This window comes from Panthera onca, chromosome B3, assembly GCF_046562875.1.
Source record: "Panthera onca isolate mPanOnc1 chromosome B3, mPanOnc1 haplotype 2, whole genome shotgun sequence".
Lineage (NCBI taxonomy): Eukaryota > Metazoa > Chordata > Mammalia > Carnivora > Felidae > Panthera > Panthera onca.
In genome coordinates this window covers 131,399,853-131,424,401 of record NC_138344.1, presented here as the reverse complement: position 1 = coordinate 131,424,401, position 24,549 = coordinate 131,399,853, and the positions used below count along the sequence as shown (strand labels likewise).

Here is a 24,549-nt window from a genome sequence, read left to right as displayed (position 1 = left end):
TTGCCTTAACTATTTTAAAAACCACACACAGAAAACTGGGTGTTGATTCAATAGTCCAAAAGTTTAGTCCTACTTTGCAGTTTACCCATCGAAAATATACTATTTAAATCTAATTTTTACATTAAAAAAATTTTCTGTGGATTTCTGAAAATGTTATTTTTCAGAATGTGAAAATACATGTATAATCTTGTGAGTTTAAAGTCTGTTTTCTGATACCTTCTGTATATAGAACTGTAAAAAAAAATTTGTATAATTTTGTGATAAAATGCATTCCCAAAATATTTATTTAAAAAGTGTATGTTAACAGTAAAGCATTTGAAGGAACTGTTCCTGTTGTTTTGCACTTGCCATCGCAGCTGGCTTTCCCGGACACTGGTAAGGGACCGGCTATTTGGGAACCACTCACCAAAGCGTCACTCAACCCCAAAGGCCTGTACTACCATGCTTTTCAAACTAAATTCGCTTGAAATTAAAAAGCAGGACTGAATGACTTTTTTCAGCTGCCTCCACACTTCTGGCCACGCCTGTTTTCACAGTGGATAACCCTTGGGAAAAGTGAGTGCAATCCAACTTTAGAGTTAGAATGCTCCTCTTACTAAACATGTATCAACATCATAGCCCCGGAATGGATCATCAGCACTGACAATATCACCACACTGTAAATGCTGAGACTGAAATTGCAGTGTACAAACAAGCCTCAAATGTTTTAATGGAATTTAGCTTTTCCTTTAAACTGTCTTTTCACAGTCAAAACAAAAAACACCCAATGTTAAAACCACTTAATAAACTTACAAACTAGAAAAATTAGACACTTCAGATAGGCAATAAACTTCATATTATGAAAGCAATATATATTCCAAGTTTCAAAGGTTTGACAAGTTCTGCAGAGTATCTTTCATCAGTAGATGGAAACTTTCAAACTCCACAATCTTCTCCCAAGTAGCACTGTCATTCACTGAATAAACAAAAAATTTTTAATTAATGCCTTACATCCATATATACATATACACACACACACCTAGTTATTAAGATGATTTTTCACACAATGAACATCTGTTCGACAGATTTACAACATAAGTACCAGATTTTTTTTACAAAAAATTCAATTGTATAAGGTAATGACGTAAATTCACAGGCCACACTAAAACTTTGTGAAATAATGCTAACAAAACGGATGTTAGATTTGTAAGCAGTATATATTCAGAAGGCAAATCTCAGCTGGAGATTACCTAGGTGAATAAGCAACCGCTGGTAAAACAATTTCCAAAGGACCCTGTGTAATGAAACAGCAGAGAAAAAAATCAAAGTGATCATTTCTCCCAAGTCTGTAGATTTCTAATCCTTACCTGGTTTGAGGTCGAATCCATTTCAAGGCATGTCGTGGCGGTACAGTGATGGTGGGATGATAAAATGTGCAGTCAGGTCTGGTACACTGAGTGTTAAATCTGCAGTGCTAAATACAGACAACGGAGTTTCAACATTTTTTTAAAAAGGCAATTTGAGAGAGACATATAGTCTAGTAATATTTTAACGCGGAAACCTTGAAAAATGAACCTCCCTCCCCCAAGACACAAAATCCTAGTCAAAGAATAACAGTAAGTTATCCGGCATATGATAAAAACTTCTAATCACCCTGCACATCTGACCCAACATCCCTTACAGTATCCATCCTTCACTGGACACCCTCATTTATGCCCAAATGCAGTTGGGGGAAGTGAAGGTCTTTCATAATGGCCTTCAGGGCCCAATTTCAGAGAGATCATTTCACCCTGAGCAACTAAACAGGTGAAGATACATCGATCTTTGGCACACAGAGTGAAAACCGTCAGGACAAATTTGGATGGTGTTAAGTGGCACCACGAATTTCATCATTGCAGTTTCTGACACGAGGTGGGAGAAAAACACACATACAGAAAAACCTACCCATAGGCTTAGGGGCAGAGAAGAATGGAAACTAAGCAACGGGGAGCTTCACCCTGAGAGCTCACAATACTGACATTAGTTTCAGACCACTTGTCCTAAGGAGCCAAACAGTGGCTCACCCGACAGCCAAGAATTTAAATCATGACCTTAACAAAAATGAGGGTCGCAGGGAGTGTGGGTGGGGGGACCATGGATACCCAAGACATTCAATTTGCTAGTGATCTTGCAGGTCTCAGAATTAAGAGTTAATCACTGAATCATTTTTGGGAAAATGAAAATTCTTACTTTTGGATGATAGAAGGGACATTCCATTTTCTTACAAGCAGGGAAATAACGGCACAGCTGACCACTAGAAGGTGGTGCTGGTGTTGTAACTGCTGACGAAGATAAGAACAAAGACTGATCAAATTTGGCAAAATAATCTGTCATGCAGTCTACTGATGTTTTTATGGCAACCGTTATAAAATTAAAATGAGGTGGGGCTGGGGCGCCTGGGTGGCTCAGTGGGTTAAGCGTCCGACTTTGGCTCGGATCATGACCTCACCGTTCCTGAGTTTGAGCCCTGTGTCGGGCTCTGGGCTGACAGCTCAGAGCCTGGAGCCTGCTTCGGATTCTGTGTCTCATTCTCTCTCTGCCCCTCTCCCACTTGCGCTCTGTCTCTCAAAAATAAATGTAAAAAAAAAAAAAAATTTTGAGGTGGGGCTCAGATGGTTTAGCGTCATCCAACTCTTGACTTGAGCTCAGATCATGATCTCATGGTTCAGGGGATCAAGCCCCCTGGCAGGATCTACACCGACAGCAGAGCCTGCTTGGGATTCTCTCTCTCCCTCTTTCTCAAAAGTGATTTATATATTCATTAGAGAAAATACTTCAGAATGCTACTGGACAGACACACTTGCTCTTTAAAGACCGGTTAGGTGATTCTGGCACGATAATTCCTAAAAATAAACTCATATAAAATCACAAATGTCATCTTCCACCTAAATGTAGGTGCACAGGGTCACATACCTGGTTTTAGAGGCAGTACTGGAATTCTTCTACTCATATGAGTGAAGGGACAATCTGGTTTAGTACATTTTGCATCATATTTACAATTTGGATGAACAAACAAACACTTCTCAGCAAATTTACAATTGGGGAAGGCTCTATAAAACAAAAACAGTCACAATTACTTTTCTCAACGCATGATCAATTTTTTTGTAGATGAGGCTCCTCATACCCCATCACTACTTGTTTTGAGAAACACAGAATAGAAAAAAAGGGAAACTCAATTTTTTGAGGTAAACTCTACACCCAACATGCGGCTTGAACTCACAACCCCGAGATCAACAGTCACACTGCTCTTCCAACTGAGCCTGCCAGGCTCCCTGGGAAACTCAACTTTTAAGTGAGCGCAGATTTCAAAACAGAACATAGAAGTTTATCTGAAAGCCGAGGGTAATAACAGATTTTCGATTCCAGCAAGCCACCACCACGAAAGACAAAACAGTTTCTTATGGTAAGAATTCACACCACGTACTCTGTAAGATCCAGGTCTACAATCTTTTATGAAATAAACTCAATGTACTGGGCACAATGTATGTGCAAGGCATTGCTACACAAAACAGACTCCTTCTCTGGTCTCCCTCTATGGACATCCGTATCCTTCTCACATCAAAATTTCCTTAAAGAAGTTAAAACACGGAGGAGCGTCTGGGTGGCTCAGTCAGTTGAGCAACCAATGCTTGATTTCAGTGCAGGTCATGATCCCAGGGTTGTGGGATTGAGCCCTGTGTTGGGCTCGGTGAGAAATGTGGAGCCTGATTAGGATTCTCTTTCTTCCTCTGCCCCTCTCCCCCACTTGCAGTGTCTCTCTAAAATAAATTAAAATTAAAGTTAAAAAAAAATTACATGGAGAGATTCCACCTCTAGGACCAAAAAAAAATTTTTTTGTTTTAATCTAAAAGCCACCTCTCAAAGCTCATGACACTGAACCAGCCAACTTCTAAGGAAAAATTATACCCAAGTCCAAAATGTTTTATCATTGCCTGTGACTATTTTTTTGTCCAATGTCTTAATAGCTGTGTATGTACACAGTGAGTACAAACCAGGGCACTTACATACCTATCTCTTTAACGTGCAGAAGACTTCTCCCCCATCTCTCTACTCTGCCGAACACACACACACGTATGCTATTCTGGGAGGGCAATGGTTAAGTGTTACTGCAGTTAGTTACAAAGGTCAAACTTGCCCACAGGAAAGAAAAAAACCAGAACAAGCTCTAAGATCTAGAATTAACCCTGAAAACAGCCATCAGCTTGCTACTACTCACTTGCAAGGTGAAACAGGATGATGGTAAGCACACTCATCCCCATTTTTACAGGCAGGCCAGTACTTGCAACGCTCCAGAAGTTTTTCTGGTTTCTGGGCCACACTCAGTTCACTCATCTCAGCTAAAACAGGGAAAAGAAAAGTATCTCATTAATTATGATCAATTCAGTACACAGCACCTTTAGTACATTTCCCTCAAAACCCAGGCTCAAACTCTTACATTCCTCTAGGTGCAGAGTCAGAAAAGAAACGAGTCCGATAATCTGGTTAACACAGATGACAGCCTGCTATACAAGGTCACCGGGAAGTAGGCTGAAGTTCTCACCACGAAAAGCAAAATACTCAGGGGTGCTAAGTACCCCCAAACCCCAATTCCCAGTATTATTTCAGAGCCAAATTAAATGGGAGAGAGAGGGAAGAACGTCAAGTAGGGAGCCAATCAAATGAAAGGAAAACTGGAAACACAAAGTGACAGAGAATGTGAACAAATTCTCACATTCAGACAAGACCAGGTGTAGTTCAAACACGGAAATCTTCCCACTCACCGAGGTATATACGCAGTTAGTTCTAAGTCCAGTTAATAAGAAACTCACCATCAACGTGAGGAAAAGTTTTTGGCCTAAAATGGGTCACAAATGCCATTGCCCACGGGGGCCCCGCAGACCACTGACAGTGAGCCTGGCTGGGTGTGAGATGCACGGTGGCAGAAAGCCTTGGTGTGAAGGAAACAAAGGTGGGGAAGAGCAGCCTGGAGAGCAAGTGCCTGCGCCATCGACAGGGCTCCCTGCCATCCCTTGCGGGGTCATGTCCAATGACCATGTCAATCACTAGGGTGTGGGAAAGTGAGCCCCGTGTTGCCAGATTATCTCCTGACTCAGAAAACCAAAAACCTTTTTATGTGACATAAGTTTTAAACGCTGGCAACTAATGCACATTTAAAACACAGAATAGCCAAATAAAATTATACCTAAAGGCTGTAATAACCTGCCAACTCCCAGTCCAACACACCCTAGCTTTAAAAAAAAAAAAAAAAAAAGCCTCAAGGCCTCATGGATGGATGTTACATGTTATGGTTCACATTCTCATTTATGAAAGCAAATACCACTTCAACCACATTGCTCTAGTCCTCTTGCCCGAGGTCAGGCAGTTCAAATCTGGCTCTGTAACTTAGCTGAGCCAGACACTTGCGGCAAGTCTTACCTAGTTCCTCAACTTCAGTTCCCTCATTTATGCAAAAAGAATATGATGTCATCCTTAGAGTTTTAGATTGAATGAAACAAAAATGCCAAACAGGCAACCAGTCAAACCCGAACAGCGCAGCAGCTAGTATCCTGAGAATTTAATGACCCAGTGACCCAATCTCAGTCTTCATTATAGGAGAACAAGGCACACAAAACCAGTCCTGGAGCCCAGAGAAGGACCGTCAAAGAGCTACTGTAAAACTATGCCTAATATATAGTTTCCCACGCTACTTTAGAAGTGGTAAAAGCCACCAGTATATAAAGGTATCCTTAGTCTGGGGGCGCCTGGGTGGCTCAGTTGGCAGAGTGTCGGACATGGGCTCAGGTCATGACCTCACGGTTTGTGAGTTCGAGGCCCACAACGGGTTTGCTGTCGTCAGCGCAGAGCCTGCTTCAGATCTTCAGTTCCCCCCTCTCTCTGTCCCTCCCCCATTCATAATCTCAAAAATAAAGAAAACATTAAAAACAAGAAAGGTATCCTTAGTCTCAAAATCTCGTATGGCTGGAAAGAGCAGTTTTCTCCGATTTCAAGTGTTTCTAGCCTCCTGCCTGCAGAGAATGCATCTTACCCTCCTCCTGAAAAAACAGACTTTACACTATGGTATATACGTGAGAACCCAGGCCAAATGAAGTCAATTTGGCCCAGGTCAATTGAAGAATACCCACGAGCAGAGTGGCTGGAAAATGCAGTAGATACTCATGGGCTGTATTAAAGAAGTTAAATACTTTACAAGGAAACATGATCTAATGGAAACATTAAGTCACATATACAGAGGTCACGACTCTGGTTTTCCCCAACACTTACTTCATGATCCGTTAAAACTTTTCCTGTTTAGGATTAGGCAAATTCACTTTTTATTGCAAGCCATAAAATCTGTGCTGCCATTTAATGGCTAGGGGCAGAGGGGGACTGCGGTTGACAGCATCCTTGAAACACTGGACAAAAGCCAGCAAAAGAAATCACAGAAGTTTCAAACTCCCTGCTTAGAGTGGGGAGACCAAGAAAGACCAGAGCCTCTCTGCGAGGCCTCACTTCAGTTCTAACTACTACAAAGATTCATCCTTGAGCAGCAGTGAAACACTGAGTCCCAGATCAAAGCAGCGGTAAAGGAGGCTCACCGCTCATCACAGCTGTCTCTCCATAATGGCCATGGCACTTGTGAAACCTAGGCAAGAAGTTTGACTAACATGTTATTCAGAGCGTCACTGCTATGACACATACATCAGTAAAGCCTCATGTGGACATCTACATCTAAACAAAATTAGACCCTAACGTACATAAGCTACCAATTTTTCTCTCATTTTTAGACAAAATACACAAGATCAAGAAATCTGTACTGCGGGACTACGGTAGTTCTTAACCACCTTGGTACCATTAAAAATTTTTTCTGTCTTTTGATAGGGTCAGACTTTCAACTCCCTCCACTGATCAAAGCCATGACATTACATTATTGACTCGGCAGAAAAAGCATTCTCTTCAACAGTAGTTACGTCCTCCCTCACTCATCATCTCCCCCTAAAGGCTATTATATTTTTATCGACTGAAAGAGAGATTTAATCCATCTTCATGTCTCTGCCAAGAAAAGGATTAACTTGGAAGAATATCAAAACCCATTACTGTTTTTACTTTGATGCTATTCATTTTACGTTTCAGTAATTGTCTCCCCTACCAATGAAGGTGTTTCTACAAATTTCAGAAGACAGGAGGAACACGACTACCATTCTCTGTCACCAATGACAGCGTTCGGCAGTGCATGCACTCGCCACTGGATCCAGCGAGAGAAGAACAGTGAGTGATAGAGGTTCATCTGCCTGAAAGCGTACTGTTACCAGCACTGTTCGTTTCGCTTCTAAATACTATGCTTTGATATTAACTTAAACATAAGGTTTTTGCTAAACCTCCAGGAAGTATCTTGACAGAGTAGGTGAGAAACTCCTTTCAAGGGAATTTCATTGAGGTAAAAAATAGCATCAACATCCTAATTCATTTTTCTGTCAAGTTAACTACAGGAGAGACTATTGCTGTTACAAAGGGAAAGTAACAGGTACAGTTTCTACAGGGAAAAAAAAGCGCACCGGGTAGAAAGAGGGATGGTTCACCCTTTCGCGAGCACAGCTGAGAGAGACTTTGCCTCTCACGGCCGAGCTCCACTGTGGCCCTGGTGTAATAGCCCACTACCAGACACACACACACAGGACAGTCTCAAATTGAACTAGTATTTTGTCTGAGAAAAGAGACTAGGCCACTACTGGGTTACAAATAAAAGCAAGGCCTCCAACCAATATGCATTCAAGGTAGAGAGACAAGTCCCAGATTTCCTTCACAATGCCAGCACCCTGGAAAGGGAAAATCTGAGCTCTCAACACACCATTTGCAAAGCTACCATTTGGGTCATCAAGCTGCCTGCTCATCAACTGCAACTGCTGTGGGTGGAGGAGACCTCTGAGTCCCTTGCTCGCGGCTGCAGTTTGGTTTACAGGTTTCATTCCTTCAAAGCACATGTCCTCCTCTTGATCTGACATGTATCCTGGGGGGCTGGGGACACCATCCAGCGTCACTATAAACTTGGGACTTGCAGGTTTATCTGGTTGTACAAGATCTCTGCCAGACAGATAGAAAATACCAGAGAATTAGGGAAACAAACACAAAACGCTGAGCCTCCTACAGTGCTCTTCAGCAGAACTATCGCTCCCTTACTTGTTGGTTTCTTCAGTTAAAAACGAAACAAAAACAAAAACAAACAAAAAACAAAAACGACTTGGTAGGACTTCCAGGTACAGCCCTGATGAATTCCGCTAACACACAATGGCTACGGCCAATCGCGGTGGCATCATCCAGGCTGCACTAAGGACAATCTCCCCTCCACCCTAAACATCGTCCTTTTGATCTTCATAAGGTCTCATGGAAATAAGCTGAAAAATCAGCATCTGTGTTCAGAACACAATGGCCAGCAGTTCTGTATTCACGCTAATTTTACTATCTGTAGGTTTGTTCCTTTATCGAACAGTCCATTTTCTAAGGGAAGCATCATCCCAACCCGATCTGCTAACTTTCTGTGCAAAGATTTCCTGGTTTTGATCACCTGGCTTTTAAATTTCATTTCCTGGATGTGCATAAAGAAAAGAATCTTATTTACGGGGCTAAATCGTCGACTGACTTATCTGCAAGTTAATGGGCTTCTGAACAAGAAAGATGAACCGGAATCCCTGAAAACTGTATTTGGGTTACCATGCCCGGCCTAACTTCTGACTCAACGAAAGCACTCTACACTGGGGGCTAGGATGGGGAGAAGGGAGCTGGAAACTAATGGTCAATCTGCACTATCTAATCAACACAAAAAAGCTACACAAGAAAAAGAAACCATCTACCGTGTCTGCATAAGGTGTCCTGAAAGTACCCGAAGGGTATCTGCAGTCTTCATCCCCGACTCCTGGTTTGGTGCCACTACTATTTCCTCAGACAGCTTTGGCTTCTTCAGAATAAATGATCTTGTGTCTGCATGGACCATGGATTCCATGTCATAGTAATCTGAGCCAAAAAAATTGGCCATAAATGTTTACTTTTGAATATACCTTGCATTCCCAACATCACACAAGTGAGAAGAATGTCAATCTTTTATATATTTGTAATTATTTTCAAAGGAAAATCACAACGGTTCTACCCCAGAATAGTGCTGCAATTCTGTGCCAAACATTTCTTTAAGGAAGTATTCCTCTCCTCATAACAGCACATTACCTGGGGCTTTGAATGAATACATCCTGCCTACAGGACAGAAAGGTTCTTATACGAGGCATCTAATGGGATATGAATATAAACTTACTCTACGCACAATATTTTCTAAAAATACATAGAAGAATCCTCATGTTCCCTAGAATTATGACACAAAGACTGCTTACAAGTCTAGAATCTGTTTTGTTCATTTTGCATAGTACCACTTACAGAGAACACATCCTGATGAAAAGAATTCACCTGGCATAATTTCTGCCTGGTTGTACAGAGAAGACTATATTGAAAAGGAATTTTAAGATGAAGGGGCACTTAAAAAAAAATACAGCACAGAAAACACTGACCGTCAACGCTAATAACCACAGTTCACATCATCTACAATATGCTTATTAAGCCTGACTACTTTATAAAATATGCTACAAGCACAGAGATGGCTGATCTATCAATATGCCATCAAGTGATGAAAGTTAATGAGCTGCACTTAAGGTTAACAGGCAAATAACAGAGAACAAAATCCACACCATTCAACTAAACACTGTGCTAAGTACACAAAGAAGAAAAGATAGAAAAACAGATGTACATAAAATTTCAGAATAGCATATCCTAAAAGGTGATCCAAAAGGAGTGGGAATAAAGCGTTGGGAGAATACAACCAACCTATTCCAGCTGGGGAATCAAGACAAAACCTACAGATGACGGACATTTGAAGCAGATAATAAAGGAACGAGAGGGAATAACCCGGGGGTAGAGACTTGGACAATAAACAGAACATGTCTGGCAGAGGAAACCATATGAAAAAAGGCAGAGGCTTTCATAAGACACAAGGAATCTAAGACCCGCTGAGAAATGTGGTGTGGCTGGAAGGGGTGTGTGTGCCAGGCTGAGCGGCAGGGAAGGCAGAGGCCTGAAGGATCTTGTATGTGTCAATGAGTTTGGATTCTGATCTAGAAGTCATAAAGAATCACGAGAGGTTTCTAGGTAGGGAAGTGACATGATCAAACTAGTTTTCAGAAAAACAGGTAGTACTAAGAATGGACTGGAGTCCTAGATCTCAGCTACCAGGCTGTTGCGCCCAGAAGAGATGGTGAGGCTCTGAATGAATGAAAAGATTCTCACCCTTTGTCCTATTTGAACCCATAAAAGAGAGGAGACCCTTTCCACACCATCAGCACCGGCCCCTCACAGAAGCTGCACCTGCAACTCCCATGCTGGGAACCAAGCAGAGCCGTCCTCCCTGCAAGGGTGGTGGAGGGTGGAGAGATGCATATTGGAGGTGAGTGAAGGAGAAACCGGACCCAAGAGAACAAGGACGAGACAAAGAGCATACTGAAAGGGGAGCGAAGATAAATGTCAATTTTAGATTTATTTAGTTTGAAGTCTTTGTGGGGCTCTCAATTTCGAAGTTGAAATAAGAGGAGAGAGAAGAGAAAGAGAAACAGCATCCAAACTAAAGGTGAACTAAGCGTTTCATTAACAAAGTGTCACAGTCAGTGCCGCCATCCCCACTCCACCCTCACAGGGAGTGGAAGGAGCGGATTTCCCTCCCTCCCATGTCACGGAGACCAGCATGCCCTCTGCTGCTCTTCAATGGCGCGAGAGGTGCCCAGCTGGCAAAGGCAGAGTCCAGAACTCAGTCCGAGGCTGCCGCCTGCCTCTCACCACCCTGCGCTTGGCAAAGTAGCTCTAACAGTTTGCATCTTGGAAGAAGAGAGAAGAGATGAAGATAATGCTCAGGGCAGGACACAGGAAAAAGTTAACATTTTAAGGGGCGGGACAGGAGGAGAGGAGATGAGAACGGAGAATGAAATGGAATCAGTAGAACAGAGATGGTGAAGTCCTGGAAGCCAAATGATCAAAGACCAAAGGAAATATTGGAGATGACATGTCACGTATGACAGGGTTTAGAAAAGTGGGCACTGAAAACTGAGCTTTCCGTCCTACAAGCGTCACCAACCTCCTCTGCAAGGTTAACATTACCACCTGGGTCAAGCAGACAGATACAAGTTAGGGACATCTTCTGTGAAGACCACAGGCTGAACCCATGCATTTTGTTTCCTCCTAAAATCCCAATGAAATGTCAATAAAGGGTTAGATTATTAAAACATAAAGTCGCAAAGAAAATAACTACAAAAGGAGAGACAACCACATTTTGCAAGTCAAAAGCTAAGACCTGCAAAAGCTGAGTCTTAAGCCAGTAATGAGACATTCCAATGTGGATCCCAAGATTCTCCAAAGGCTGAGAAGCCGGTAGCACAGGGACTCTGGGAAGGGGTGGGGAGAAAGACAAGGCAAATACAGGTATGTTTAAGTGTCTATTTCAGAAGCAGTTATTTCTTCCTAAACTATAAATCTGTTTTGTCATTTCTGACCCTTACCACGCCTGTTGCCCTAAACTGAAGTTTTCTGGACTCACTGGAGACGTGCTTTCTCATTGGCCAGTACTGGAGAGGCCTATAAATGAAGCATCGTGGTCTTCGACAGAATGGTGCTACAACAACAACTAAATGTATAGTACTGAAATTTTAAAAAGCAGTTAGATTTCTTGATAACCTTTGACTATTTTCTCCCTTGGAGACAGGCAGAACTTAAGACTCTTGGAAAGGCCAAACCAGAGGGTCTCTAGACCAAGAGATGCCGGCCATGTTGAAAGAAACACCATTCTGAAAACAGGGAGGAGGTGTGAGCAAACATTACATAGTAATTAACGTTGAGGTACCTCCCCCAGCCTCTTTTCCTCACTTCGCTTCCAGAACACTGGCACCCAATCCACTATTCTGAAAGATCTTTCTGTGGAGAAGCTCACCGGTCTAAGAGGAAAGGCCTAAAGACAGTGACATCAGGGCATCCCAAACTAAAGAGACAAAACAAACGAGTCTCCACTGCAGGATCTATATTCAAATGTGAAGTCACAAGCCCTCCACCCCAACTAATGAACCCAGAATGCCTATCAGCTTTTTGAGTGTCCCACTCATAAATATAAGACAACCAAGGATCCCCAGACATCTGTGGAAAACCTGTCACGAAAGACAGCAGTCAAAACAAACAACCTGGAGAAAATAAGACCAAGAAGGGAGGGGAGAAAATACCCAAAATTATCTTTAATATCCTCAGAGAAATAAAAGAAACTGTTGCATACATGAAACAAAGTCAGTATATGAAAAATAAATAAGAGGAATATGCAGAAACAAGAGGGCTCCCAGAAATAAAAACCACGACAGGAGATAAGCAAAGGCTATATAGTCCTTGTAGGACTAGATGCTTCAAACTGTATGTGCACCATGGAGAAAAGGAAAAATTAAAGAAAACAAAAAGAATGCGGAAATGTCAGTGAAGTGGATACAACACACACACAGAGCTTAGCTGCCAAATATTTTGAAAGAAAATACCCTTATGTGGAAAACAGGATGGAATGTTGAGAGATGACAGCAACATCAAGGATGGGGAGTATTTAAACACTTTCACAGGCAAAAAGGAGAAGCCAGGAGAGAGGCACGATTAAGATTATAGGAGTATGGGGACACTAGTGTTCATCGACTGGGTAGGATCTAGCATCTGGGTGGAAGGGGACCCTGAAAGAAGACAAGTTCTTCTTGCTGAGACAGAGGTAGGTGGGGTAAGGAAATATACCTACTGACTGTGGAAGCCTGAGCAAGGGGGAAGAAGCAAGAGCCACAGGGAGGGGTCAAGGCACCACCAGAGCTTCCAACAACGGGCAGGTTTGGGGAAATAAAAGGAAGCAGGAGAAAAGAAGGTTTCTGAATTTAAGACTGCAGGTGACCAATGGCCCCTCTGTTACTCAGTGGACATTTACTAGGGTCTGCACATGCATCTGGCGGGGCGGGCACTAAGAACATAGATAAGTAAGGCACTCGTCCCTGTCCTAAAGCAGACCGTGGCATGTGTGTCTGTGTGTGGGGGGTGGAGGGGACAGGGAAACAATGAAGTTACAGTGGCTCTAAGAACAACAAATTCCAAGTGTGGCCCTGGTGAGCAATTCTAAAGTGAAGTGGAAGTGAGGATAAGGCAGAACAGGCTAAGGAACATAAAAGCAGCTCAAGACAATGGCAAAGCAGGGCAGAAAGGAAAGAAGGTTAGGGATTCAAACTGTCCCTGGAGCAGGAAGTGACTGCCAGCAGATTCCAGGGACTCAGGTGAAATGACATCAAAGCAAGAAAGATTCTGAATGAGACGAAACATACGAACACCATATAACATGAAGAAAATGCAGATGTTGTCTCCTGGCCCTAAAATATTTTCACAGATCTAAATACAGCATCTTAGGGCAGGATCTAAGATATACAGAATACATTAAATGAGGTGTAAGAAATGGAAATAGCAACTGAAAAATGCTAGATTACAGTGAAAATTTAAGATGATTACCAACCTTGACTGATCTGCAGAGTTTCTGCCATTACTGGGTCGATTTGTAGTCGGGATAACAACTGCCTCTGTGGAGCTCCTAGGATACAAATTTTCAAACTTTACTAAGTTTTAAAAACAAACAATACATGTATATTTCCAGAAATGAAGCCTAAAATAATCTTAACTAGGTTCTTAAAGTCTTAAAAAAAAAAAACAAACAAAAAAACCACAAACTTATAGCTTCAACATTGCAATTTAATAGTATTTATAGACCAAATTCCTTGTTGTTCTTTTGTCTGGAAGCCAGTTTTTTGGACCGGAGGTAAAGCCTCAGAATAAAGGTAAAAGGCTGGAAAAGCCAGGAGGTGGTACTGTGTAGACTCACAGCTTGAGCCATAGTTGACAGGCGACAGCCAACTGCAAGATCAAAATAAGAAACATCTCCCTCCATCACCTGGGCTCTCACCATTACAACCCACTCCCCCACCCCTGGAACTGCAAACCAAAACACAGCACAGTTATCTGATCGTTTCCAAAAGACAAACTATAAGCATGGACTGAGATGAAGAGAACAATGAGCAAGTATGATGTTCAGAGGTCTGGAGCCCAGATCCTACAGCAGCATGAATCTCCTGTGAGAAAACATACTTAGCTGGAGTATTATTTCGTAAATGGGTTCATAATCTCCTCACAGTTACACTTCAAAGATAGGATGGAAAGAAGTCACACTTCTCCAAACCACCCCCCGCCACCACAGTGCTTAAGAGGTTATCAGGTGCACACCTGATCTAAAACCAAAGTGTATCGACGCATTAACGTAATTATTCACCACGAGCAAGTGGCATTTATTCCAGGAATGCAACGATGGTTCAATGTCCACAATCAATCAACATGCCACACCACAGTAACAAAACAAAGATTAAGAATCTTAGGATTATCTCAAGACGTGCAGAAATAGCATCTGACAAAATCTGACATCCATTTATGATAAAAACTCAACCAGGGGCACGTGGCTGGCTCAGTCTGTTGAGCGTCTGACTCTTGATTTGGGGTTGTGGGATCTAGCCCCACGTTGTACTCCACACTGAGCATGAAGCCTGTTTAAAATTCTCTCTCTCCCCTCTGCCCCTCTCCCTGGTTTGTGTGCGCTCTAAAATAAAAAAATAAACAAACCTTCTCAGCCAAACGGATATAGAGGGTTCCTCAACATAATAAAGGACAAACTCACAGCTAATATCCTAAAGTGAAAAGCTACAAGCTTTTCCTGAGATGAGGAATAAGCAAGGATGTTCACTCCTGCCACCTCTATTTAACATAGTACAGGAAGTCCTAGCCATAGCCATGAGACAAAAAAAAAAAAAAAAAAAAGGAAAAAAGGCACCCACACTGGGAAGGAACAGATGATTAATATACAAAACACTAAAGACTCAACCAAAAAACTATTAGAATAAGTGAATTCTGTAAAGTTGCAAGATATAAAATATACAGAAATCTGTTTCTATTCACTAGTAACAAAGTAGCAGAATGAGAAATTAAGAAAACAATCCCACTTACAACTGCACCAAAAAGAATAAAATATTGAGGAATAAATTTAACCAAGGAGGTAAAAAACCTATATTCAGAAAACTGTCGGAAGAAAAGAAAATGAAGATGATACAAATAAATGGAAAGATACAACATGCTCATGGATTGGAAGAAGTAACAGTGCTAAAATGTGCAAAGTACCCCATTAATCTATGATAAAAAAAGGCAAGAATCTACAGCAGGAAAAAAGAGTCTCTTCAATAAATGGTATTTAGAAAATGGGCAACTACATGAGAATAAAAGGAACTGGACCACTTTCTTCCAGTAATGCAAAAATAAATTTGAAATAAACTAAACATCTAAATATAAGACCTGAAATCATTAAAAAAAAAGGGGGGGGCAGTAAAATCTTGGGTATCACTCTCAGCAGTATTTCTTTGGATCTGTCTCCTTAGGCAAGGGCAACAAAAGGAAAACAACTGGGACTCCATCAAACTAAAAAGCTTCTGCATAGTAACAAAAAGGCAGGGCACCTGGGTGGCTCAGTCCATTAAGGGTCCCAACTCTTGATTTCAACTCAGGTCATGATCTCATGGTTCGTGGGTTCAAGCCCTGCACTGGACTCCACATCAGTGTGGAGGCTGCTTGGGATTCTCTTTCTCTGCCCTTCCCCTGTTTGCTTGAGTGCATTCTCCCTTGCTCTCAAAATAAACTTAAAAAAAATAAATAAAACAATGCTTCTTAGTGAATGGAGATATTTGCAAATGACCTATTAAGGAATTAATATCCAAAATATATAAAGAATTCATAAAACACCAAAAAAACCCAATCTGATTTTTTAAAACAAGGGCAGAGGAGGGGTTGCCTGGGTGGCTCAGTCAGTTAAGTGTCCCACTCTTGATCTCAGCTCAGGTCATCATCTCATGGTTCATGAGACTGAGCATGGTATGGCTCCACGCTATAAGCGTGCAGCCTGCTTGGGATTCTCTCTCTTCCACTCTCGTACACGCCTTGCACTCTCTCAAAATAAATACATGATTAAAAAAAAAAAACAAAACACTCAAATCTTTAAGAAAAAAAAGTGAGCACAGGAGCTGAATCAGATATTTTTTAAAGAAGACATAGAGATAGCCAACAAATGGAAGATGTTCCAACATCTAAACCAAAATGAGATACCACCTCACACCTGTCAGAATGACTAGTATCCACAAGGCAAGAAATAACAAGTCTTGGCAAGGATGTAGAGAAAAGGGAATGTTCACATACTGCTGGTGGGAATGGAAGTTGGTGCAGCCACTGTAAAAAACAGTAATTAAAAATTAAAATTAAAACTACAAATACCAACGGTACCCAGGTGGCTCAGTTGGTTAAACATCCAACTCTTGATCTAAGCTCAGGTCATGATCTCACAGTTCACGAGACTGAGCCCCACACAGGGCTCTACACTGACAGCAGGGAGTCTGCTTGGGATTCTCAGTCTCCCTCTCTCTGCCCCTCCCCTGCACACAAATGCTCTCTCTCAAAATAAATCCATAAAGTTAAAAAAAAAAATTTCTTAAATATAGAAATACATATGGTACACTAGATACCATAGGATCCAGTTAATTCCACTTCTGGGTATCTGCCCCAAGAAAATGAAAACACTAATTTGCAAAAATATATGCACCCTTATGTTTACTGCATTACTTACAAGAACCAAAATATGCAAGCAATCTCAGTATCCACAGATAATGATGTGATACACACACACACACACACACACACTCAGGAACATTACTCCGCCATAAAAAAGAATGGTATCTTGCCATTTGCAACAGATGGACGGTACTAAGTAAGAGAAAAACAAGTACCATATGATTTCCACTTATATGTAGAATCTAAAAAACAGTATTAATGAACACAAGACAGAAACAGACTCACAGATACAGAGAACTAGTGGTTGCAGTAGGGGAAGAACAAATAGGTAAAGAGGATTAAGAGGTTCAAACTTCCAGTTACAGTCAGAGGTGGTACTACAAATCATGGTGACAATTTCATAATGTATGTAAATGTCAAATCACTATGCACACCTGAAACCAATACTGCACTGTCAACTACACTTCACTTAAACTTAAAAATCAAAAAAGTAATGGGGCGCCTGGGTGGCGCAGTCGGTTAAGCGTCCGACTTCAGCCAGGTCACGATCTCGCGGTCCGTGAGTTCGAGCCCCGCGTCAGGCTCTGGGCTGATGGCTCAGAGCCTGGAGGCTGTTTCCGGTTCTGTGTCTCCCTCTCTCTCTGCCCCTCCCCCGTTCATGCTCTGTCTCTCTCTGTTCCAAAAATAAATAAACGTTGAAAAAAAAAATTAAAAAAAAATGTCACAATACAGGACAAATATTTAAAAAAAAAAAAAAAAAAAAATCAAAAAAGTAAAACAAAAGTGGTATCGTACAGTGTAGAAAGGGATGTGATTGACAGAGTTCCAAATACTAAAATAAAGTAAGATGACTGTTACTACTTTTTAGTGTATGTATTACTAGTAGTTTCATAAGGACAAACTTTGCTCACTCAGTACATGTACATAAGTTGGCAACTGCCTGCCAACTACCATGTTTCACTAAAAGGAGTTTTTCATTTTAAAAACTATACTCCATTCAAAATTCTATCAGCTATTTTCTTTTAAAATAGAAGTTAACATAATACTCTTTAGTGGTTAGCCAAAAAGAATTCCTTCCAAAATTATCATAGCAAAAACACAGCAAATCCTGGTAAGCTGACCTCAAATACAGATGTCATTTGGTCAAGCTGTACTCTGTAGGACAGCTTGGGAAACTGATAAATATTAGGGTTATAGGAAGCTCTTCCAATTCTAATATTACTACAGGTCCCTTTAACACAATGAACAATGAAAGAATTACACGTTTTAAGAGAATTTCACAAGACAGATACATGAAAGAGGACTATTCTCTCACTGAAGTTCTGTTTTTCTATGTTCATCTCTCTTCAAAACATTTTACAGAGATCCACTAAAGAGAATACTGGTAACGTCCAGGCTTCTAAATTAATCATACAGACTCCAACTTTGCTGTTTAAAGGTCCGTGAAGTTCAAGTTTTGTGACTTGCTGCCTCTATATATAGACAACTAGTGAGTTGTCTCAAAGGTTATATCACATACTAAAAATTTACCTTTTTCAATGTTTCTAAGGAAACCAATTATTTTTACATCAGTAGTCCTTGACTGTGATTCAAAATCTACTTCCTCTTGAAGATCTTCAAACTGTTTATTGCATTCAGATGTTGATGTTGAACATTCATTCATTTTAACCTCCAAAGATGAGATTTTTGCTTCATTCTGTGACACTCTAACATTTAAATCAGAAAGATTTGCTTCCACTGTCAAAACTGCTGCTTTCATTCCTTTAATTTCACGGATATCAGTTGATATTTTCCTTAAAAGATGGGAAATATTGTCTAGCTCATTCAGTGAACAAGAGGAACTTGTTACAGAACCTAAGTCAATTGGCCCAGGTGAGAAGAAAATCGGTAAAGATGGTGATGGAAACCTTGAAGACATTTTCATAAAATTCTCTCTCCCTCTTAATATTTGGCAATTTTTCCTTCACAGCCCATTATATTGTTTCATCAAAAATAAAAAAGTGATTAAGGCTGTTATTAAAAAGTATTAAGAGTGAATAACATCTTAAAACCTACAACTAAAAAGATAGGATTGTACATTTCTGGAGTCAGAACTCAAAAGTAAACTTGAAAATGCTAAACAAACCAGACCAATGTTCTCTTTGCTACAACTAAGAAGCCTTAATTAATATGAAGCCACGTATATCTTGTAAGCCCTATTTAAAGCTCCTCTCCAAACAATAAACCCTATTATTGCCTACAAAATAATTCTGGCTTCTGATTGGCTGAAAGCAGACATGTGACACACAAAGAATTTTCTATTATTTACCTCATCTGACAAGGAGCACTGAAGATCTGAAGTCAAAATTATAATATTAAGTACTTTATACCTGGATATGACGTGAACTTAACATATTTCTGTCCCTTTATTAACTATAATTTTCAGGATTGAAATTATTTTTAAGTTGTTTTATTTAGTATCTTGAGTTTCATTTACCCTTGAAAATAGTACAGCAGAGTTTTTAGCATATCCTTTATAGGGAGAGGGTTGGTAGGGTATTAGACCCACAATCACAGACCTCTTAAAATATATATGGTAATACTGCAATTCAGCTGCATGAATATGGTATGGTAGGAATTTATAGATAAGAGAAATGAAGACTTGGCCTTGGTTTGATGATAGACTATTATTAGATGAGTGACTCTTCTCCCACTGTGTGGGTTATCTTTTAATTTTGATAGTATCCTTTGAAACACCAAAGTTTTTAATTTAGATTAAGTCCGATTTATCAATTTTTTTCTTTGGTTGCTTGTGTTTTGAGTGTCACATCTGAGAAACGACTGCCTAATCCAAGCTCATTTAGATTTACATGTACTTTTTTCCTAAAAGTTTTATGATTCTAGCTCTTACATGTAGGTCTTGGATCCATTTTTTAGTTAATTTACATAAGGTAAGGGTCCAACTTCATTCTTTGCCTGTGGATATCCAGTTGTCCAGCACCATTTGTTGAAATGAGTGTATTTATTCCCCACTGAACTCTGTTGACATTCTTGTTGAAAATCAACTTACCAGAAATGTACCAGTTTATTTCCAGACTCTCAATTTGATTCTACTAATTTGTATGTATATCCTTAGGCTAGTGCTAGTCAATTGCTCTGTCATAGGTTCTGCAACTGGAAAATATAAGTCCTCCAACTTTATTTTTTAGTAGTTTTGGCTATTCTAGGTCCTTTTGGTTTCCATATGAATTTTAGGACCAGTTGCCAATTTCTTCAAAAAAGCCATTTATGTTAAAATTCCTATTTTAACATAAATGGAGTTGAATTCATATATCAATTTGGGGGAGGATCACCATCTTAACGATATTAAAATCTTCTAATTCAAGAACATGAAACGTCTTTCTGTGGCTTTAGTTTTCATTTTTACTTTGGTTACTAGCCAAAGCAACAAGTAAGTTGTACAGAGATGCAAGATGGTGGACATGGCTCCCCATAGCCTCTACAAAAGAATTCTTATGATGAGTTGTAACCTTTGGTTTCCCAGTTAAAGAGATGGTGCTCACAATAACTGAAAAAAGAAAAAGTACTGAAATTTATAAAAGAATCTTTATTCATTAATCAACTGTATCTGTAAATTTAATCTAACTCCTTAAAATCTTTAGGTAGAAAGTAATTTTCACAATTTACAATGCTTTGGACTCATACAGAATTAAGAGCCCTAGCTGACAGGTCTCTGTAGTGTAAACAAACATTAGGAAAAACAGCACATCCTAAGCCAAACGCTAAGAAAACCAGTTGGCTCACTAGAGGGCAGCAAATTTCACTTCAAAGAGAGAAACAGGAAAGGGCTCTAACAGAGGAGTAACATAATGTCTAAAAAGAGCTCATTTGAGGCTTCCGATTATCAACTATTGTTCCCGGCCCAACTTTAGAATGCAAAGTAAGAAAAGATCCTTCCACAGATTCCAATGTAAATATCTACCAGCAGAGGGCATGTACATATTCTAAGGAAAGTGGAGTACAGAAAGGTTTAAGGTCACGGAGTAAGCAGCAGCATCTGGATTCACACCTAAGCAGTCTGACTCCCTCAGTCCATACTCCTAATCACCATGTCATTATACTTTTCTCCAGGCATACAAAGTAGAACAAAACATGTCACTGATAAACTCATGTGATGTGTTTTATATGTACATATATGGTGTGCATATATACATGTAATTCTATTTTCACAGAAAAGACATACATGTACATACATATGAAAAAAATGCCAAGACGACTACAAACTGTTTTACGTGCAGTGCTTACCTCTGAGGAAGGCAACGGCAGAACTAAGGGGAGAATTTCTTTCTGTCTGAATATAAACACTCCTCTCTTTGCTAAGACTCCTTCAAAATGCTTTTAGTCCAACATGATACACTGGGCATATGCATTCATAGCCTCTCCTTCTGGAGTCCATAAAAATGAAGTAAAGAACTTAAGAAGGACAAAATCCTAACATACAACAGTGGCCTCCAAACTGAGTTTCTAAGATTACCCACTGAGGTAGAGGGAAAAATAACCAGAAATTTTACTGCATTAGAAATACTTCTATCCCTATCCTCCTTAGGGTCCTATTTTAACATGTTCTAACATACTTACCAATCAATAACAGTGGGGATAGATGTAAATGAAATACTTACAGAATGTACACAGTAAAAAATGATTTCAGTACACAAAAAATTTATATAATCACAAATTATATCACACATTTAAAGACATGGGTTAGGAAGGGGATCACAGCAGATGCGATTTCAACAACCTCTGGAAAACAATATACATGGACAAATACCGTCTGTGAGGCAGAGCAGAAAAGCCAGAAACCCTGGGAAAGCTGCGAGAGAACACGTTCATTAAGACACAAGGATTTACTGAGCTCCTACTGTCTGGTACCATTCTGGGCACTCAATCACAGCAATGAACAACACGCGCGCGCGCGCACACACACACACACACACACACACACACACACACACACACACAATCCCTGGTCAGAGAACTTACATTCTGGTGGGGAGGGGAAGAAGATGAACCTCAAAAAACCCAAAATGTATGTTAAAGTATAACATGTTTTATGTTGATAACCTGAGCCTGGATAAAAAATATCTGAACTATGAAAACATGAAATGCCTTTTAGATAAGAAGTACTATGGGGAAAAATAAAGCTTTAGAAAAAGTGGGTTACGGAGTGGGGGGCTAGAGAGCACTTCACAGAGATGACTTCTGAGTTATATGGACATAAGGAAAAACATATGCCAGGGTAAAAGGTGAAAGCATCTCAGACATGCTGTTCTTTGAGTGCTCTGGAAGAGGAACACACCAAGTATATCTGGTGGATAGCAAAGAAAAGCGGCGGGAGGGAGAAGGTGGTAGGTGACAACATCAGGAAGGAATCTTACTTTTATTTTTTTATTTTTATTTATTTTATTTTTTTTTTATTTTTTAAAAAAAATTTTTTTTTTCAACGTTTATTTATTTTTGGGACAGAGAGAGACAGAGCATGAACGGGGGAGGGACAGAGAGAGAGGGAGACAGAATCGGAAACAGGCTCCAGGCTCTGAGCCATCAGCCCAGAGCCTGACGCGGGGCTCGAACTCACGGACCGTGAGATCGTGACCTGGCTGAAGTCGGACGCTTAACCGACTGCGCCACCCAGGCGCCCCGGAATCTTACTTTTATACGTGGGTGTGTAATGGGGAGCCACCAGAAGGTTCTGAGAAGGGGAGAAGCATGATCTCACTGACAGTTTAAAAGAAACACTTGCTACTGTGTGCAATAGACTGTAGGAGGCCGAGTTTGAAAGCAGACAGACCAGTAAGGACACTATTCTGATAATCAAGGCAAGTCACAGATGATGGCTTAACCTAGGATGGCAGAGGCAGAACTGATAAGGAATAGGTAAATTTAAATATACTCTGGAGGTAGACGTGGACAGGATTTGGTAAAGGTGGAAGGAAGAAGGAACATAAAAGGGAAGAGGAAAAGGAGAGAGAGAGGAAAGGAATGGTTCTAAGCTTGAAACAAAGAACAGCATTAGGTTTCTGGCTTGAGCAACTAGAAGAGTGGTGCTGCCATTAACTAGAATGAGGAAGACTGCAGGAAACAGTAATTAGGTTTCAGATAAGCTTAAAATAATTTGCAGTATATCCAAGAAGAAATGTAGAATAAGCAGTTGCACAGGAATTAGGAATTCAGATGCAAAGTCTTAGCTGGAGATATAAATTTGGGAGTGGATAACGTTGAGATATTTAACTTGGATGACATGTAACAAAAGAGCATCCAACTGTGAGAAGTGAGGAACAAAGAAGACTACAAAGGACGTGAAACAGAAAACAAGGTTTACGAATGATACAGCCTCAGACATTTTTTTAAAAATTAAATGTTTTGGGGTGCCTAGCTGGCTGAGGAGAGTATGAGACTCTTGATCTTAGGATCAGGAGTCTAAGCCTCAAGTTGGGCATGGAGTCTACTTATAAAAAAAAAAAAAAAAATTAAATGTTTTAAAAAGGAATTCAACAAATTATCTGGGGAGAATCTAGACAGCTAGCAGGAGTGTAAGCACTTCCAAGGAAACGCCTCTACAATTTCAAGGCCAATTGCAGCTCCTTGTAAAACACTTTTCTTTCTTTCTTCCTTTTTTTTTTTTTTTGGAGAGAGAGAGATAGAGGGAACACGTGTGCTGAGGGGCAAGAAGCAGGGGGTGGAGAGAGAGAGAGAATGAATCTCAAGCAGGTTCCACTCAGCACGGAGCCCGACGCAGGGCTTGATCCCATGATCCTGGGTCAGGGTCATGACCTGAGCTGAAATCAAAAGTCAGACACTCAACAGACCGAGCCACCTAGACACCCCACTGTTTGCTTTATTTAAACAAAACCCACAGCAAAGCTTTAGCCCACACAATTCTAGGTAAGCCTCTTTACTGCCTTTTCTTAAACTAGGAACTGTGTGTCTGCAGACATTTTTAAAAAGAGCCTACACATAAAAGAGAAAAAAACAAAACAAAAATGGACTCTGAAGGAAACCATCAATTAGGGCACAAAATATAATTAAAAAAAAAATCCTCTAATTACGTTCTTCAGATAAATTTGAAGTAATACTGAATCCACAAAACAAGATACATAAATGGAACAAAGAGCTTATAGAAATTTTAAAATATGTTTGCCTTAAAAAAAAACAAAAACGGAGGAAGGTAATAAAGTCAATAAAACATCCCAAAGTAGCATAAGATCAAGTAAAAAATGAGGAGAGAAAAGAGAAAAATCAAAGCAGGAAGTTTATCATCCAACTAATAACAGAATTCCCAAAAGAGAACAATGAAAAAAGAACATGTTTTTAAAGAAATAATTTATAGAGAATTCCCCAGACTAAAAGCATGGATTTTCAAATTAAAAAGGTACAAAATGTACCCAATCCAAAAGTGACTGACTAGCACCTATGTTTATCACAGCAAATTTCAGACCTCAAGAACACAAAGAAAATCCTAAAACTTCCCAGAGAAATGAATCCAAGGTATTCTATAATGGAGTAAGAATCACATGAGCAACCAACTCCTCAGCATAAACATGAGAAGCCTCAAGATAATGAAGCCATGCCTTCAAAGTTGTGAGGAAAATTCAATTTGGAATTCTGTACCTATCCAAAGTATCAGCTAAGTACAAGGATATCTTTAAGAGTTCTAAGTACTCAGAAAAATTTACCTCTCATTCTTTTTAAGTTTCTTCATGATGTGGTGACAAAATGGAAGAATATACAGAGAAGACAATGAGATCCAGAAAATGCAGGGAAAACTCAGGGGAGGAGTTAAGTCCTGGA

General features: G+C 40.1%; 1 protein-coding gene across 5 annotated transcripts in view; it reads right to left on the bottom strand.

Annotated features, from left to right (window-relative positions):
* Nucleotides 1-818: 818 nt before the first annotated feature.
* ZC3H14 (zinc finger CCCH-type containing 14) overlaps nt 819-24,549 on the bottom strand; it is a 47,375-nt gene continuing 23,644 nt past the window's right edge. Inside the window, exons 10-17 of one of the 5 annotated variants that reach the window (XM_078447927.1) lie at nt 13,586-13,660; nt 8,844-9,003; nt 7,844-8,076; nt 4,235-4,355; nt 2,932-3,068; nt 2,209-2,300; nt 1,347-1,453; nt 819-955 (exon numbers count right to left, since the gene is read on the bottom strand). In XM_078447927.1, coding sequence (XP_078304053.1) covers nt 949-955; nt 1,347-1,453; nt 2,209-2,300; nt 2,932-3,068; nt 4,235-4,355; nt 7,844-8,076; nt 8,844-9,003; nt 13,586-13,660 — 932 coding nt within the window. In that variant the 3' untranslated portion in view covers nt 819-948. Of the gene's footprint in view, nt 956-1,346; nt 1,454-2,208; nt 2,301-2,931; nt 3,069-4,234; nt 4,356-7,843; nt 8,077-8,843; nt 9,004-13,585; nt 13,661-18,252; nt 18,995-24,549 lie in introns of those variants that run through there. The other 4 variants (XM_078447928.1, XM_060620501.3, XM_078447929.1 and 1 more) reach the window with 4 other exon arrangements.